The sequence below is a fragment of the Alnus glutinosa genome, chromosome 1, assembly GCF_958979055.1.
Source record: "Alnus glutinosa chromosome 1, dhAlnGlut1.1, whole genome shotgun sequence".
NCBI classification, from domain to species: Eukaryota; Viridiplantae; Streptophyta; class Magnoliopsida; order Fagales; family Betulaceae; genus Alnus; species Alnus glutinosa.
This window is the reverse complement of record NC_084886.1, coordinates 41181513-41199751: the sequence shown is the minus strand read 5'-3', so window position 1 is coordinate 41199751 and position 18239 is coordinate 41181513. Positions and strand designations below refer to the sequence as shown.

The 18239-nt window shown below is 35.5% G+C and overlaps 2 protein-coding genes across 6 annotated transcripts; both read left to right on the top strand.

Moving 5' to 3' along the window:
- The first annotated feature begins 3225 nt into the window (after positions 1 to 3225).
- On the top strand, positions 3226 to 10458 carry LOC133881674 (peptide methionine sulfoxide reductase B5-like). Its single transcript, XM_062320671.1, has 3 exons — positions 3226 to 3479; positions 9859 to 10015; positions 10104 to 10458. The coding sequence occupies exons 1-3, from the start codon at positions 3385 to 3387 to the stop codon at positions 10266 to 10268; spliced, it is 417 nt and encodes a 138-aa protein (XP_062176655.1). The 5' UTR covers positions 3226 to 3384; the 3' UTR covers positions 10269 to 10458.
- A 2640-nt stretch (positions 10459 to 13098) lies between these two features.
- LOC133881646 (putative E3 ubiquitin-protein ligase RF298) lies at positions 13099 to 17811 on the top strand. 5 transcript variants are annotated; one of them, XM_062320642.1, is made up of 4 exons: positions 13099 to 13233; positions 13403 to 13556; positions 13806 to 15968; positions 17152 to 17811. In XM_062320642.1, the coding sequence occupies exons 3-4, from the start codon at positions 13812 to 13814 to the stop codon at positions 17689 to 17691; spliced, it is 2697 nt and encodes an 898-aa protein (XP_062176626.1). In that variant the 5' UTR covers positions 13099 to 13233; positions 13403 to 13556; positions 13806 to 13811; the 3' UTR covers positions 17692 to 17811. The 5 variants fall into 5 exon arrangements, with proteins under 5 accessions (XP_062176626.1, XP_062176643.1, XP_062176636.1 ...); XM_062320659.1 differs by lacking the exon at positions 13403 to 13556 and having other exon boundaries at positions 13106 to 13233; XM_062320652.1 differs by lacking the exon at positions 13403 to 13556 and having other exon boundaries at positions 13113 to 13233; positions 13809 to 15968.
- The last annotated feature ends 428 nt before the right edge of the window (positions 17812 to 18239 follow it).

Below are 18239 nucleotides of genomic sequence, written 5' to 3'. Positions count from 1 at the left end.
TTATTTATAGGTAAAGAGATGGAATTCAACCTGAATTAGGATTCCTACTCCTACTTGTTTCTATGAGTGCTTATCAGAGTCTAATTTGGACTTAGATTCCTTACTAAACATGGAGTGTGATTATTTCCTAATTCGTCTTGTAGTATGACTCTAATCCCGAATTCTCAGGAATTGGGGTTGGACCGGGAGTCCTATTCCAATTCAACTTGGAGTAGGACTGTTGACCGGATTCTTCGAAGAGTCCTGATTGGACACGGATCGTGACTTCTAATCCAAATTTCCTGGGGTGCTGTTGACAGGGCTGTAAATGAACTGAGCCGAGCCGAGTTCGAACTTTTTTGGACCTGCTCGGCTATTTTTTAGTGTGTTCGAACTCGGCTCGAGAGCTCGAGAATTTTTAGGATTTATGTTCGGGCTCTGCTCATTAAGGATTTATGAGGTTCGAATTTGACTCGAACTCGTTACCAATTTCTGAAATGAACGAGCTCGAGCTCTCTTTTTCTTTTTTTTTTCTTTTTTTTTTTTTCCTTTGTTTCTGAAACCCCAAACAGAGAGCAATATTGCAATAGAGAGGGAAAAATAAATTAAGGAAACACAAAATCGTCGATGAAATGACAAAAAAAAAATGAAGTGTTTTTCACAAAAAAACTATTAAATTAAAAATAAAAGTATCAAATCTGCAACAACGAACATCAGTAAGAAAATATTGCCCTTGTAAAAGAAAAAAGACAAAAACGGAATAGGGTGTGAACCACTTATATAGATCAGCCATTGAGACAAGAGGGCTTTAGCCAATTCCGGCTTCTTCTTTCTTGATCTCTGTTGAAAACCAATGGCCGAAAACCCATCTTCTTCTTCTCTTCTTCTTCTAATTTCTGCGTCTCTCTCTCACAGATCATCTCTCTCTCTCCGAGAACAGGAAAACGGAGAGGGAGATAAGAAGAAGAAAGAAAGAAAAGGAAAAAAGAAAAGAGAGAGAAAAGGTAAGTGGGAGAGGCGTGAGGTTAAGGGGAGAAAATATCTCCCCAAAACAATCCATAGAAGACCAAGCCTTGGTCTTATTTTATTATTTGCCTCAATCCTTTTTAAATTGCAATTTTGCCCCATCTTATTTTATATCACTACAACTTAATCCTTCAAATTAATTATTTACCATACTAATGCTATTAAATTTACTACTTAAATCTAACTCTACTTATTAATTAATTATATATATATGAACGAGCCCATTGAGCCGAGTCGAATTTCTACAAGCTTTGTTCACGATCATATCCCGAGTCGTGCCAAGTTTTGGCATGTTCAGCTTGTTTATTAAACGAGTTAAAAAAAATGTTCAAGCTTTGTTCACTTAATGAATGAACTGAACCCGAGTCGAGCTATGTCTAGCCGAGTCCGAGTATGCTCACGAGTAACTCTACTCGCTTACAGCTTTAGCTGGCTAGCTGCTGATACCTGAGTTCCCAAGACATGCTTGTCTCGGGTCTTGGCTAGTTGAGTTTACTTTCAGTCTTGGAATGTCTACATTCCCAGGACTCAATCCAGAATGTACCTTTTGTCACATATTCTTAGGAATTAGTTTATTGGTGTCTATCTTCTGGGATAGGACTACCCGGGAGTCATGCTGTCTTGACTTTAAGTCCACCTATTCTCCTTGGGCCAGTATTGACCCGAATGCCCATTATTCTTTAGATGGGTTGGTCTGAGTGGAATTATTCCCAACAAGCTTCGTTTGGTTCCAGAAATAGACCATCATTCTTTCATTTGGTAGATGTATATTCATAGGAATGGTTATTCCCCTACAAAGATGAATACATATTCATCTAAAAAAATGAGAAAAATAGATATTTCTAAAGGAATAGTCTAGTTTTTCCACAAAAAATATTATTTTTTATTTTCTCTCAATTTTGTTTTTAAAAACCCACTACACGTGAATACTATGGCTGGCTAACCATCCAAATGGCTGGTCGGCTAGCCACATTATAAGCCGGGGGTAGTGCGACCAACCCCAGTTCATTTAAGGGTGGTTGCTACCACCCCCAAGCGTCGTTGCAACCACCCCCCGAGATCCCTTAGGAAAGTCATTTTTCAGAAAAATATTTTCCGCTGAAATCATTTTTCGGTGTTTGGCGCGTACGAAAAGTTATAAATATTTTTTATATTTTTATTCAATCATATTAATTTAAAAAAATTAAATTTTATTCACAATTTAAAAAATATTAATAAATATATATATATTTGGTGCATACGGATTCCAGTAAAAGTGGCCGAGATCTGGCAATTTTGGCCGAATCCCGGTTGTCCTAGCCAGATCTCGGCCAGTTTGGCCGGGATCCTCCCATGTTGGAATCTGGCCAAAATAGCCAGATTCCCGAGATTCGGCCAGAATAGTCGGATCCGTCTAGGATCCCGACTAGATGGTCGGGGATTCGACCGTTCTGACCAGATATCTGCCAGTTTGGTCGGAATCTGGTACATTGCCGCTGAAATCCAGTGATGATAGTCGGATGTCGCCGGATTCCGGCGATAGTCAATTGCTTGAATGTAAAGGCCGGCTGTGTCGTTTAAAAGAGAGTTTATTGCGTTTGCCATCTATAAAAAATAATTTACACTTTTAAAAAGCATAAATCATTTTTCGAAATTTACTAAGCATTTTTGGTCAAACGAAAATCATTTTCCGGTTGACTATTATTTTCTCCCTTACCAAATACCGAAATCATTTTCCTGAAAACCATTTTACGCCGAAATAAACAGAATATAAATTTCAATTAGAGCATATGTGTTGTTACCAAATTAAGGAATATGAATAACTTTTTCATTCCACCATTTTATATTAAAAGTAATAACTATTCATTTTTCTAATAGAATACTTATTTCACATGCTAAAGGATGTCTTTTTCTTTTTTCGTTCAGAAAAGAAAATAAAAAAAAAAGGTTTATACTTTATAGTCCCATATGAAATACAAATATAAAATGGGCCAGGAAAAAAAAAGGTTATAGTCCCATAGAAAGTACAAATTTAAATTGGGCCAGAAATTGTTTTTTTGTTTGAAAAAGGTAAGGTCCCATAGGAAATACAAAGTTAAATTGGGCCACGTCGATGTTCAGGTCTTCCACAATTCAATCTTCAAGTCTTATTCGAACTGGATGGGCCCAAACTATTCTTTATTTATTTATTTTTTCGGTTCGGGCCCAAACTCGTTACGTCTTCCTCTGACCTACTCCACGCCGCAACCCCCACGTCCCAATTTTCCATCCAGATTCACTTTCCCAGGAAAATATTACTTTCCTTGAATCCGTCTCCAGACGGGCTAGTTTGATTCATTTGTAGTCTTATTTGTGACTGTGAATCTGTGATAGACTGTTGATAGAAGCAGAGTCGTGGGAATGGCTGCACCAGGTTCGGTTCAGAAATCAGAGGAGGATTGGAGGGCTATTCTCTCTCCCGAGCAGTTTCGGATTCTTCGCCAGAAAGAGACAGAGTAATTTCCACTCTATTTTTTTTCATGTTTTAATTTCATCAAATAGAGGTCTACTTTGATAGGTATTTGGCATTTTGGGTGTGTGATCGGTTTCAAAAAGTTCAGTTTGAAAAAAATAATGATTTCAAAACGCAATTAAGCGTGGTTCGGCCATTAAAATTGCGTGTTCTTAAAACTCAACCCACTTACCTGTGGTTTAAAAACGTGATTTTTTTCTTTTCAAAAGCACTTTGGCTTGCGAAATCGTGGGGTTAAACACACCCTTAAGTCCGCAACAAGCTTCTCATACTAAATTAAATGTACTTTTTGCCTGCTGCTGATGATAAACATATGGGTGTGAGCCACAATATGAATTGTTGTGGCTTTGAAGAATTAATTTACCCTTTTGTTTCTGATGCAAAATGTTCAAAATGTAGGAATTGGAACTATTAGATCCGAATGGTTGCTATTTCTCCTCAATCGTTTTTTTTTTTTTTAAAAAAAAAATTTGTCTTTATTCCTTGTTTCAAGTAAATCTTCTTTTTTTGTCGAACTTCAGAGAGACTTTTCTCCTCGTTTCTTTGTAGATCTAAGGGTCCTTAATTTTATTGAGTTTTTCAGAAGTCTTCTCATATGATGGGCATATGGTTGTGAGCCACAACATGAATTGTTGTGGCTTTGAAGAATTAATTTATCCTTTTGTTTCTGATGTAGAATGTTCAAAATATAGCTTTCAGAACTATTGGTTCCGAATGGTTGCTATTGCTCCTTTGTCAACCTTTTTTTTTTGGTAGATCCAAAGGTCCTTAGATTATTTGTAGATTTAGAGTGCGTTTGGCAATGTGATTTTACATATAAAAAGTGCGATTTAAATCAAATTGCAAAAAATGTATTGTTTAGGAGTACATTTTAAAAAAAAATTAAGATTTGAAAACGGAGAAAAATATGCATTTTCAAATTCCAATTAACAGAGTGGGTTTTTAAAAAGAGCATGATTTTAAATACTAAACTACGATTTTACCAAATGCTTAACGTCATTTTTAAAAATCGCGTTTTTCAAATCGCAATCCCAACCAACTCGTAGTGTCCATTTGGTTTAGCAATTTCAAAACGTGCGGTTTGAAAAATAAAGATTTCAAAATGCAATTAATGAAAATGCAGTTAAGCGTTTGGTAGAATTGCGGTTTGGCCCAATCCCCTTGCTTGTGGTTTGGAAACGTAGACTTTTTTTTTCTTGTTTTCAAACCACGATTTTTTTCAAACGCCCTTTGGCTTATGAAATCACGGGGTCTAACGCATCCTTAAGTCCGCAACAGTCTTCTCATACTAAATTTACTTGTTTGCTGATGATGATAAACATATGGGTGTGAGCTACAACATGAATTGTTGTGGCTTTGAAGAATTAATTTACCCTTTTGTTTCTGATGCATAATGTTCAAAATATGGCAATTGGAACTATTAGATCCGAATGGTTGCTATTTCTCCTTAATTATTATTATTATTATTATTTTTTGTCAATCTGTCTTTATTCCTTGTTTTCTGTTGATCTTCTTTCTTTTTTTTTTTTTTTTTTCTTTTTGTCAAACTTCATAGAAACTTTTTTCCTCGTTTCTTTGTAGATCTAAGGGTCCTAAGTTTTAAAAATCGAGTCTTGAAATCGCATGTTTTGAAATCAAGTCCCAAATGGACTCTTAGTGTCCATTTCGTTTAGCGGTTTCAAAATGCGCGGTTTGAAAAAAAAATTGAGGATTTCAAAATGTAATTAATGAAAACACAGTTAAGCGTTTTGTAAAACGCGGTTTGGCCCAATCCCTTTGCCTTTGCCTTTTTTCACGTTTTCAAACCGTCTTCTTCTTCTTCTTTTTTCTTCCTCCAAACAGGCTTTGTCTTCCAAAATCACGAGGTCTAATGCACCCTTAAGTTTGCAACAATCTTCTCATACTAAATGTACTTCTTGTTGTTTGCTGCTGATGATAAACGTATGGGTGTGAGCTGCAACATGAATTGTTGTGGCTTTGAAGAATTAGTTTACCCTTTTGTTTCTGATGCAGAATGTTCAAAATATAGCAATTGGAACTATTAGATCCGAATAGTTGCTATTTCTCCTTAATCAACCTTTATTTATTTATTTTTTCAATCTATCTTTGATTCTTTATTCCTAGTTTTCTGTTAATTTTTTTTTTTTTTTTGTCAAACTTAGATAGAATTTTCTCCTCATTTCTTTGTAGATCTAAGGGTCCTTAGTTTAATTGAGTTATAAGTTTGCAAAAGTCTTCTCATATGATGGGCATATGGTTGTGAGCCACAACATGAATTATTGTGGCTTTGATGAATTAATTTATCCTTTTATTTCTGATGTAGAATGTTCAAAATATAGCATTCAGAACTAATGGTTCCGAATGGTTTCTATTGCTCCTTAGTCAACCTTTCTCTTCTTCTTCTTCTTCTTTTTTATTTATTTATTTATTTATTTTATTTATTATTATTTTTTAATTTTTTAATTTTTATTGTCAATCTTTCTTTATTTCTTGTTTTTTTTTTTTTCAGTTTTTTTTAGAGAGTTCTCTCTCTCTCTCTCTCTCTCTCTCTCCTTTCTCTCTCTCTCTCTCCTTTTTTCTTCTTCTTTTCTTTTTTCTTTTTTCTTTTTTTAGTAGATTTTGGGGTCCTTATTTCTTTGTAGATTTAAGGGTTCTTAGATTCTTTGTAGATATAGTGTCCATTTTGTTTAGCGGTTTCAAATGTACGGTTTGAAAAAATAATGATTTCAAGATGCAGTTAATGAGAACGTAACTTTTAAAAACACAATTAAGTGTTTGGTAAAATCATGGTTCGACCTTTAAAATCGTGCGTTTTTAAAAACACAACCCCCTTGCCTATGGTTTGAAAACGTGGATTTTTCATGTTTTCAAGCCGCCATTTATTTTCAAACGCGCTTTGGCTTACGAAATCGCGGGGTCTAAGCATCCCTAAGTCTGCAGTAGTCTTCTCATACTAAATTTACTTGTTTGCTGATGATGATAAACATATGGGTGTGAGCTGCAACATGAATTGTTGTGGCTTTGAAGAATTAATTTACCCTTTTGTTTCTGATGCAGAATGTTTAAAATATGGCAATTGGAACTATTAGATCCGAATGGTTACTATTTCTCCTTAATAATCAACTTTTTTTTTTTTTGTCAATCTGTCTTTTTGTTTTCTGTTAATCTTCTTTTCTTGTCAAATTTCATAGAGATTTTTTTCCTCGTTTCTTTGTAGATCTAAGGGTCCTTGGTTTTAAAAATCGCACTTTCAAATAGTAATTTTTGAAATCAAATCCCAAATGGACTCTTAGTGTCCATTTCGTTTAGTTGTTTCAAAACCCGCGGTCTTAAAAAATAAGGATTTCAAAATGCAATTAATGAAAACACAGTTAAGCGTTTTGTAAAATTGTGGTTTGGTCCAATTCCTTTGTCTTTGGTTCCGCCATTTTTTTTCTTTCAAACGGGCTTTGTCTTGCGAAATTGTGGGGTGAAATGCACCCTTAAGTCCGCAACAATCTTCTCATACTAAATGTACTTGTTGTTTGCTGATGATGATAAACATACAGGTGTGAGCTGCAAGATGAATTGTTGTGGCTTTGAAGAATTTATTTACCCTTTTGTTTCTGATGCAGAATGTTCAGAATATAGCAATTGGAACTTTTAGATCCGAATGGTTTCTATTTCTTCTTAATAGACTTTTTTTTTTTTTGTGTTAAATTTCAAATAGAATTTTCTCCTCTTTTCTTTGTGATCTAAGGGTGCTTAGTCTTATTGAGTTGTAAGTTTGCAAAAGTCTTCTCATATGATGGGCATATGGTTGTGAGCCACAACCTGAATTGTTTTGGCTTTGAAGAATTAATTTATCCTTTTGTTTCTGATGCAGAATGTTCAAAATATAGCATTCAGAACTAATGGTTCCAAATGGTTTTTATTGCTTTTTGTCAACCTTTTTTTTTTTTTTTTTTTCAAATTTTCTTTGTTTCTTGTTTTTTATCAATCTCTCTCTCTCTCTCTCTCTCTCTCTCTCTCTCTCTCTCTCTCTCTCTCTCTCTCTCTCTCTCTCTCTCTCTCTCTCTCTCTCTCTCTCTCTCTCTCTCTCTCTCTCTCTCTCTCTCTCTCTCTCTCTCTCTCTCTCTCTCCCCCTATTTCTATTTAGATTTAAGGGTTAGATTCTTTGTAGATTTCGTGTCCATTTAGTTAGCAATTTCAAAACGTGTGGTTTGATAAAATAACGATTTCAAAATGCAATTAATGAAAACGCGTAAATCACGGGTTGACCTCTAAAATCATGCGTTTTTAAAAACACAACCACCTTGCCTTTTGTTTTAAAACGTTGATTTTTTCACGTTTTCAAACCGTCATTTTTTTCAATCGCGCTTTGGCTTACGAAATTGCAGGTCAAACGCATCTGTAAGTCTGCAACAATCATCTCATATTAAATGTTCTTGTTTGCTGATGATGATAAACATATGGGTGTGAGCTGCAACATGAATTGTTGTGGCTTTGAAGAATTTATTTACCCTTTTGTTTCTGATGCAGAATGTTCCAAATATAGCAATTGGAAATCCAAATGGTTGCTTTTTCTCCTTAATTAACCTTTTTTTTTTGGTCAAACTTCAAATATAATTTTCTCTTTGTTTCTTTGTAGATCTAAGGGTCTTTAGTTTTATGAGTTGTAAGTTTGTAAGTCTTCTCATATGATGGGCATATGGTTGTGAGCCACAACATGAATTGCTGTGGCTTTGAAGAATTAATTTATACTTTTGTTTCTGATGCAGAATATTCAAAATATAGCATTCAGAACTATTGGTTCAGAATGGTTCTTATTGCTCCTTCAGTCCTTTGTCAACCTCTTTTTTTTTTTCCTCTCAATCTTTCTTTATTTTTTGTTTTTTGCCAATTTTTTAGAGGGAGCTCTCTCTCTGGTTGTAGATTTAAAGGGTCCTTATTTCTTTGTAGATTTAAGGGTTCTTAGATTCTTTGTAGATTTAGTGTCTATTTGGTTCTGCAGTTTCAAAAGGTGCGGTTTGAAAAAATAACGATTTCAAAATGTAGTTAATGAAAACATAATGAAGCATCGGCAAAATGGCAGTTCGGCCTTTAAAATTGTGTGTTTTTAAAAACGAAACCCCTCTTTTATGTGGTTTTTAAATGTCGATTTTTTCTTGTTTTCAAACTGCCATTTTTTTCAGACACACTTTGGCTTGTGAAATCCTGGGGTGAAACGCACCCTTAAGTCTGCAACAATCTTCTCATTCTAAGTGTGCTTGTTGTTTGCTGATGATGATAAACATATGGGTTTGAGCTGCAACATGAATTGATGTGGCTTTGAAGAATTAATTTACCCTTTTGTTTCTGATGCAGAATGTTCAAAATGCAATTGGAACTGTTAGATCCATATGGTTGCTATTTCTCCTTGATCAACCTGTTTTTTTTTTTTTTTTTTGTCAATGTTTCTTTATTCCTTGTTTTCTGTTAATCTTTTCTTCTTTTTTTTCTTGGTCAAACTTCAGAGAGACTTTTCTTCTTGTTTCTTTGTAGATCTAATGGTCCTTGGTTTTATTGAGTTGTAAGTTTTGTTGTTGTTGTTGTAAGTATTGAGTTGTAAGTTTGTTTTGCATATGATGGGCATATGGGTGTGAGCCACAACATGAATTGTTGTGGCATTGAAGAGTTACTTTACCTTTCTTTCTTTATTTTTTCTTCATCTTCTTCTTCTTCACTTTTTTTTTTTTTTTTTTTTTTTTTTTTTTTTTTTCTGATTCGGAATGTTTACAAAAAAAGGAAAAAAAGAGGAATTTTTCTTCCCTATGGTTGCTATTACTCCTTAGTCAATCTTTGTTTCTTGGTCAATCAGTCTTTATTCTTTGACTAATTTGTGCTTTGTTTTAATCTGTTATCCAAGGTCGCAGCCCTCGATCTTGCATGTGATACTTTGATTGAGCCAATGTGACCATGTGCTCGACCAGGGGCTAGGTTCTTGGTTCTGATTCACTTGAGCATTTAATAATTGTTCTGAGACAAGGCTGACTTAATAAACATATTGCGAATTTAGACCTGGTTCCTTTAGTACTATACACCTTCACATGAGAAATGATTGTTGTACAACTCCTATACAATTCCATCAACTTTTTTCAAACTAATCATTAGATCTGTTTTCCTACATGTAGGTCCTACGTATCTAATGATTGATTTTAAAAAAAGTTGTTGGAGTTGTATATAAGTTGTAAACGTATCATACCTCTCCTCACATTGCCTTTGAGTCATGTAGTTTTAGATGAGTTTGTCCTTTTGCTGTACTAACACACCAAATTACCCAATAATCTTGTAGTTTTAGATGATTTTGGGCTGTTGCTATGCTAACATTTAATAATTTACAGGCCAAAAGGCACCGGGGAGTATGACAAGCTTTTTGAAGAAGGGATTTACAACTGTGCTGGTTGTGGAACACCACTTTATAAATCCACAACCAAATTTAACTCTGGTTGTGGTTGGCCTGCTTTCTTTGAGGGTTTCCCTGGAGCCATAACTCGCACTGTGAGTCTATTCCTCAATGATTGTTGTTGTTTTTGCTATGCTACATTTTTTTCAGTGGAAATTGATCATTCATAGAACAATTTTGTAGCCGGACCCAGATGGGAGGAGAACTGAAATTACATGCACAGCTTGTGGTGGGCACTTGGGTCATGTTTTCAAGGGGGAGGGGTTCAAAACTCCTACAGATGAACGCCACTGTGTTAACAGTGTTTCCATTAAGTTTGCTCCTGGAAATTCTGCTCCTTCACAGTGAAGTCTTTGGAGAGGTTCTCATTTCCCAGGAGCATGCATCTTGTGTACAATCTTTTGTTTAGTTTATGCAGGGTGATGAGTGATGACCAAGTGTGGCATTTATGCGAACAAAACAAAACCTTTTGTTTGCCTTATCACATGGCTTTGTTATTAGTTTTAATAAAAGGGCCATCTAGGCAAATTCTTCTCAATTTCTTTGTAGAACGGCAATTTTCCTTTCATTCATGTCCAACCTTTTACACGGAAATTGTGGCTTCCTGCAATATGGTTGCCTTCATCTTTCCGGTCCTTTCAAACATCTTGGTGAAAGAAAAAAAATGTCCATGGAAAACAGAAAAAAATGGTCTGACTCGGTTTACAATTACAAAACGTGTATTTTAAAAATAATAATTTTAAAATGTACGATTTGGAAATGCGATTTTTAAAAATACAATTAAAATCGTATTTTATCAAAACACAACATTTGAGGTGGCTCATGCGCCACCCTAGATGGGGCCAGGAGTGGCGGTGAGCCACCCCAGAGGAGGCTAGCGCTACAACTGGGGGTGGCTCGTAGGCCAACACTTGGTCTTTTCCATTTTTATTTTTATTTTTTAAAAAAATTATTCCCACAAGTACACTATGGGAAGAATCTAGCCCAAGTGGTCATGTGCCACGTATGTGACCAATTTTTTGCCCAAGTAGTCAGTAATAGAGTGTCTAATCATAACAGATTGGCAGTTTGGAGGGCTATATCTTGATACTTGTTAATTCATAATGCTTCATAAAAAATGACTGTTAGTTTATGAGACTAAATAATATTTAACACGATTATTTTTTCAATTATTAATTACCTTTTCTTTTTTATAAAAAAATAAAAAATAAAAATAAAATTAACAACAAAGAAACAAGGAGAGAACGTTGCGTATATCAATTGCAACATAACTATCATAGTAGTGTTCTACCCAACTGCTAGTGTTATGGTAAGGTTAATTAGGGTAGGTGTAAATATTTTGGTTGAAAAAAGAAAAAGAAAATTATAATAATTTAGTTAACATCATTCTGCCGTGGCAGAATAGGTATTATTGAAATATAAATATATTCAAGTCCTTTATGTTTGTTGCGATTCTATTGATATCTTCTTTTAAATAGGGGTGAATAGACGGGTATTTTATTTTTATAACTGTAATTGTCCCGGGTTATTGGGTATAAAAAAAAAATTTGCTGATTAGCGATTATTTAAAGTTCTAACCACACCGGATGACCGCTTTTAAGTTTGAACCTATTTTTGGGTGTTAAACTTTTATTGGACCTCTTTTTTTTTTTTGGCTTATTTTCGATTTTTTTTTTTTTTTTTTAATTTTTTTTGCTTATATGAACCGATGTCTTTTTGTGTATTTATATATATGGGTAGGCGGTTAGTAACCGCCTATCTTTAAAACCGCTAACCACCAACCCTATGTGGTTAGCGGATTTTTTTAATCGCGTACATAGGCGGTTAGGTTGTTGGTTGTTAGGGAATAATAGTTTAGGATGGTTAGCGGTTAGTAGACGATTATTAACCACTTGCCTTTTCACCCATGTCTTCTAAGTCTATAATTTTATTATTTTAATATATTATTTTTATCAAATTATCACATCAGAATAATTGAATAGCTCGAATATCAATAGAATTACATTAAACCATAAAAAGTGTAAATTAATTTATTTTTTTAAAATGTTTTATAGATTTATTGAGAATGATTCTGTTTTTGTTTAGGGTCTATTAGAAGTATAAGCCAATATGGTGGGATCTCATGGACATTCAAATATTAGAGTCAGTTTGATAATGATCTAATGGCATTGTTTATTCGGTGTGAACGATAATATCAAGATATTTTCAGCTATTTAAATATTTTTCAAAGAATTTAGAGTTAAAAAACACCTTGTTAATTATAAACAAATTCAACTTGGACCTTGATTATTATTTTTTTGAATAGTTGTTTAACCAAATGATTGATTGAAGATTTTCTATAAAACTTTGGGAATGTTTGTTAATGTGTTTTTGTGACGTCCCATATTACTTGGGTATGTGAATGAGGATACGCTTATATGTATATTCGCATCTTTCTTGACATAATGCGTTTTAAAGCCGTGATAATAAAAAACCTGTCAGAACTTCGTAGTTAAGCGTGCTTTTAGGATGGATGACCTCCTGAGAAGTCTGGTTCGAAAGACAAAAAACGGATAATATTGTGTCGTTTGAAGTGGGTTGTTACAGTTTTCGATGGTTTTTTTTTATTTTTTATTTGAAAAAATGTTTTAATTTGATATAAATGTGAAAAATGTTATTGTATTTTTATAAGTAAGTTGTGTTTTGAGTTGTTTATTAATGTATTTATCTCAAGAATAAAAAACAATAAACAAAAAAAAAAAATATAAACAAATATGACATGATTCTTTAAGGCCATGCAGCCTTAAGATTTAAATCTAAGCAATTTATCAGGACCACAGTTGACCTCATTACACTTTTATTTATTTTATAAATGAGAGAAATATTAATCATTATTCATCCCTGAAAAAAAGAAAAAAAGAAAAAATCCCCATCCATGTGAGAGTAGGTGCTATAATATATAAATATATACATGAATAAGGAAAAGAAAAGCCATCTCATTTTCATTTTATTTTTTTTTTGGAAATAAAAAACAGCATTAATCATCACAAACGAAAAAAAAGAAAAGAAAAGTGAGTAGGTGACTCATTTTTACTAACCATGGTTAGTTTGGGGAAGCATATTTGATCAACCATGGTTAGTTGGTCTGGTTAATACAAAAGGTTGGAAATAAAAACACCAATTAACCCAAAAATATAAGAGAGACACTTTCAATTCTCTAAGCATAAAAACAAAAAGAAAATAAAGGAAAAAAGGGCTATAATTATTCTGTCTGATAATCCGATGTTCTGAGATTGTTGGTAACTTTGATTTCCCGAACATTCGTTCCAATCTGGTACGTCTCGATCGTCGTTGTTCTGATTATAAATCTCAAATTCTGGAACTTCTGTTGGGGATCTTTTTATAATTCTGTCAGTGGCTATAGGAATTCTTGGAACTTTATTTGATGATTTATTGATCTATGGGCTGGTTTCGAATTTAGATTTGTATTGGAATTTATGTAGATTCTGCGATTTTGAATCTTTCGTCAACGGGGTATGTTGTGGACGCATTGATTGATTGAATTTTCGTTTCTGGGTAGTAATTTTGGAAGACTGTTTTGGTTCTCTTTCGGCTGCGGAAACTTGATTATCGTTTTGTTGATACTGGAATTCGTAGGTATGTTTTCTAGTCCTTATTGCATGCAATGGCTAATAATCGGTTATAGTCGTCTCTTTTGTGTTTGTTAAAAGTAGCTGATCTTATAAGCTGGGATAATGAATCTCTGTTATCATTGTTAATCTTAATATTACGTTGTTTCCAATAGGTTTGACAGTATTGGTTAATCGGTAATTTAGTGTTGCATTGTGGATTGATAGATAGATGATAGATAGACTTGATGAATGTATTAGATATTGTTTTGTGCAGCAGAAAATGGCATCAATGGTTGCTAAGGCTTGCAGTAGTAGTATCTGTCAATTGTCTCCTTCAGTTTCTGTCCAAGAAAAGGGGAGTAGGAATAAGAGGAAATTTCGGGCTGATCCACCTGTAGGTGACCAAAATAAGATTATTTTGTCGACTCAAATTGAATGCCCAAGTTATGAATTTTCAGCGGAGAAATTCGACATCACCTCAGGTCATGGACAACCTAGTGCCTGTGACCTATGTAGTCTTAACCAGGATCACTCTGATGGGTTGAAACTTGATCTTGGATTGTCTAGTACTATAGGCTCATCTGAGGTTGGGCCTAGCCGGCATAGAGAAGAATTAGAGGCAGATGAATTCCGAGATGCTGATTGGAGTGATCTTACAGAAGTTCAGCTTGAAGAACTTGTTTTAAGCAATTTGGATACCATTTTCAAGAGTGCAATTAAAAAAATTGTTGCTTGTGGTTACACTGAAGAAGTTGCTACCAAGGCTGTCTTAAGGTCTGGCCTTTGTTATGGGTGTAAAGACACAGTGTCAAACATAGTGGATAATGCTTTAGCATTTCTTAGAAGTGGCCAAGAGATTGATCCTTCAAGGGAGCACTATTTTGAGGATTTTAAGCAGCTGGAGAAGTACGTACTGGCAGAATTGGTTTGTCTTCTTCGAGAAGTTAGGCCTTTCTTCAGCACTGGGGATGCAATGTGGTGCTTGTTAATTTGTGATATGAATGTGTCACATGCTTGTGCAATGGAAGGAGACCCCTTGAGCAGTTTTGTGTGTGATGGGGCCACAAGTGGGAGTTCCTACCTTTCCACCCAACCCCAGATAAAGACAGAAACCAAAAGTTTGGAATTGAATCTTCCGAATCCTTCTAAACCATTTATTTGTTCTCATAGTACTCAGTCTGAGGCTTCCACTGTGGCTGGGGTTCCCAACATTACGAAACCAAAGAGTTCCATTGTTCTCAACGGACTAGTATCAGAGAAAGAGGTCACGAATACAACATCAGATACTGTTGATAAACCCATAAATGTTGCAGGAGCCTGTCAATCTCCTGCAGTGGAAGAAAAGTTTGGGGGAAGTAGAAAGGTACATTCTGGTAGTACCAAGAGAGAATACATGCTCCGACAGAAGTCACTTCATGTGGAGAAACATTACCGGACATATGGATCTAAAGGGTCTTCGAGAGGAGGGAAGCTGAGTGGTTTTAGTAGTTTAATCTTGGATAAAAAATTAAAATCCGTGTCAGACTCTACTGCTGTCAATCTAAAAAATGCTGCCTTAAAATTAAGTAAGCCAACAGGAGTTGATGTGCCCCAAGACAATGGGAACCATAGTCTTTCAACCAACTATGGACCCTCTTCTTCTGCAGTTTCTAACCTGGAAAGTGTTGATACCACTTCTACATTGTCAAAGACCAATACCTCAACCACATTACATGCAGTTAATCCTCCACCTGCATTGCCTGCTGTTAATACATCACCTCCATTATCAGCTGCCGACACTGAGCTTTCTCTTTCACTTCCTACAAAGAGCAACTCTGCTTTGGTGCCCAGCAGCCTCAATGCTGAGCAACCTAATTGTAGTTATGCTGGTATACCATATGATAAATCTCTGGGGCAGTGGGTTCCCCAGGACAAGAAGGATGAGATGATTTTGAAACTGGTTCCGAGGGTTCGGGAACTGCAAAATCAGCTCCAGGAGTGGACAGAATGGGCAAATCAGAAAGTTATGCAGGCTGCTCGTAGGCTGGGTAAGGACAAGGCTGAACTTAAGACACTGAGGCAAGAGAAAGAAGAAGTTGAACGGCTCAAGAAAGAGAAGCAGACTCTGGAGGAAAACACTATGAAGAAGCTATCTGAGATGGAGAATGCTTTGTGCAAGGCTAGTGGGCAGGTTGAGCGAGCCAATTCTGCTGTCCAAAGGCTTCAGGTGGAGAATGCTGGACTGAGGAAAGAGATGGAAGCTGCTAAATTACGTGCGGCAGAGTCAGCTGCAAGCTGTCAGGAGGTATCAAAGAGGGAGAAGAAGACACTGATGAAATTTCAGTCATGGGAGAAGCAAAAATCCTTCTTCCAAGAAGAACTCATGACAGAAATACGCAAAGTAACACAACTGCTCCAGGAATTGGAGCAAGCCAAAGATCTCGAGGAGCAATTTGAGGTATGTTTTAAAAGTTTTTCCAATCCCCCCTTCCCCAACACTAAAATAAAAAAATTAAAAAGAAGAAGAAGAAGAAATTTTGATAAAGGATACCCCACTTGGTATATTGTAATAATGGCTTGTTGTTGCCTTTAGTTGCATAGAGTGGAGGCCAACCAATATGTGATGTGAACAGTGAGAGGTTTCTCATTGCCAACATATTGCCCTGGTTGGATCTGCATTATATGTTGCATTTTTTAGATGGTCAAAAGTGGTTGTGGTACTGGTATAGAAATGAAAGGGGTGGTCAAGAGCATCCAATTAGGTTGCTACCTGCCGTAGGAGTTTAACAAGTTTGACCTTTAATTCTTTGGCATAACGTCTCTACAAGCTATGTCCTACGTGCAGTTAACGTGCAATTCACAGTTCCATTGAGTGCAATGGACACCACTGGCCTACTGCTTTGAGAAGACAAATTACATTAGGTTCACACATAGATGGTACTCATGCATGCACTGTATGTAGTTAGGTGCATGTGACGATAAAAAAGGATAATAAATGTAAAGAAGTATACATATGGTAGGATTATTCTTATTAAGGCCTGCCTTAGGTATCCTTTAAAGCAAATGAGGTTTAGGTTATTACATTTCCTGATCAAGGATTGGCTCGACTTGAAGGCTAAATTCTAGCATTATTCTATATATTATGAGTGGGTGTATTTATTATTATTTATTACTATGGATGAAAAATCTTGTTAAATCTTTTAGAAGTTTATTTTCTCTCTTTATTTGTCATATTGGTAGGAGGATTTACCTTCAGCATATCTGATTCACTTTTCTTTTAGGGCTTTTCATTACCTTAAGTAGGCATATGTTTATGGACCTATGCACAGGCACACATGGGCTATTTTTATGCGTATTGAAACTCCTGAGATTTTGTCCATTTCATTTTCTTTAGTATTATTAAACATTTACCTTTTTTGAAACACATATCAGAAGTGTGAAGGCATGATATTGATAGTATGGTATGAGCCGTCAAACAAAAGGGCATGTTCATGTGGGGTTTTAGAGAACACTTCTATTAAAGCTTTGAAAGTATACTGCTTTTTAGTTCCACAAAGATGTCATCCCTAGTTTTTCTTGGTGCTTCTTGTGATTATGGTTTACCACTGGGTCCTTTCTCATTGAAAAGAAGTATATCACAGGCCAGATGGAAACAGGAGGAGAAAGCAAAGGAAGAACTACTTATGCAGGCCAATTCCATAAGAAAAGAAAGAGAACAAATTGAGACTTCAGCAACATCGAAAGAGAATATGATTAAATCCAAAGCGGAAAAAAATCTGCAGAAATACAAAGATGACATTCAGAAGCTTGAAAAAGAAATCTCCCAATTGAGACTGAAAACTGATTCTTCAAAAATTGCTGCACTCAGGAGGGGCATTGATGGAAGTTATGCCAACAGACTTATGGAAATCAGAAATGGCTCAGATCACAAGGAGTCCCGGACCCCTTATATCTCAAAAGTAGTGAGAGATTTTCAGGACTACTCTGGGACAGGTGTGAAACGGGAATGGGAGTGTGTGATGTGCCTTTCAGAGGAGATGGCTGTGGTTTTTCTCCCATGTGCTCATCAGGTGGTGTGTACAACATGCAATGAGCTCCATGAGAAGCAGGGGATGAAAGATTGCCCTTCTTGTAGGAGCACCATACAGCGGCGAATTCCTGTTCGTTATGCTCGTTCGTAATTATTTTCAGAATTGAGTTGCGTGTTCTGAATAATGATTCCGGGACTCCTTTGAAATGAATAATTCTTTCGAATGACCCATTTTAATAGTTGAGATAATCAAGTTGCCTTACTTTGCAAATTGCAGGGTTTATGCTTGTGTTCATTCCCCTTCTTCCATTGTTTGATCATTTTTTCTTAATTTGGCCCCTTTTAGTAGAGCAGTTGGTAAGAGCCGATGTCATGCCTCCTTTGAGTTAAAGGCCTCAACATTGTGCCACTAAAAATCTGGCTGGAAATGTTGTTTTTGCCTTAAAATGTAAGGATTATGTAACTGTTTACCTATTTACTCTTCTACCGCCCGACACAACCCGAACCAACAAGAATTGCCATCCCTATTAAGATGTAATCAGGATTATTCTGATTGCATTGTATGTGGGATTTGGGTAACTGAATGCAAGGATAAGGAAGGAGAGAGCAGGATTGCATATGCCTATTTTGTGTCCATGAGTGAACCATGTGGCACTATTTCTATGGATTCAAACTATATTCTCACCAAAGACTGACGGG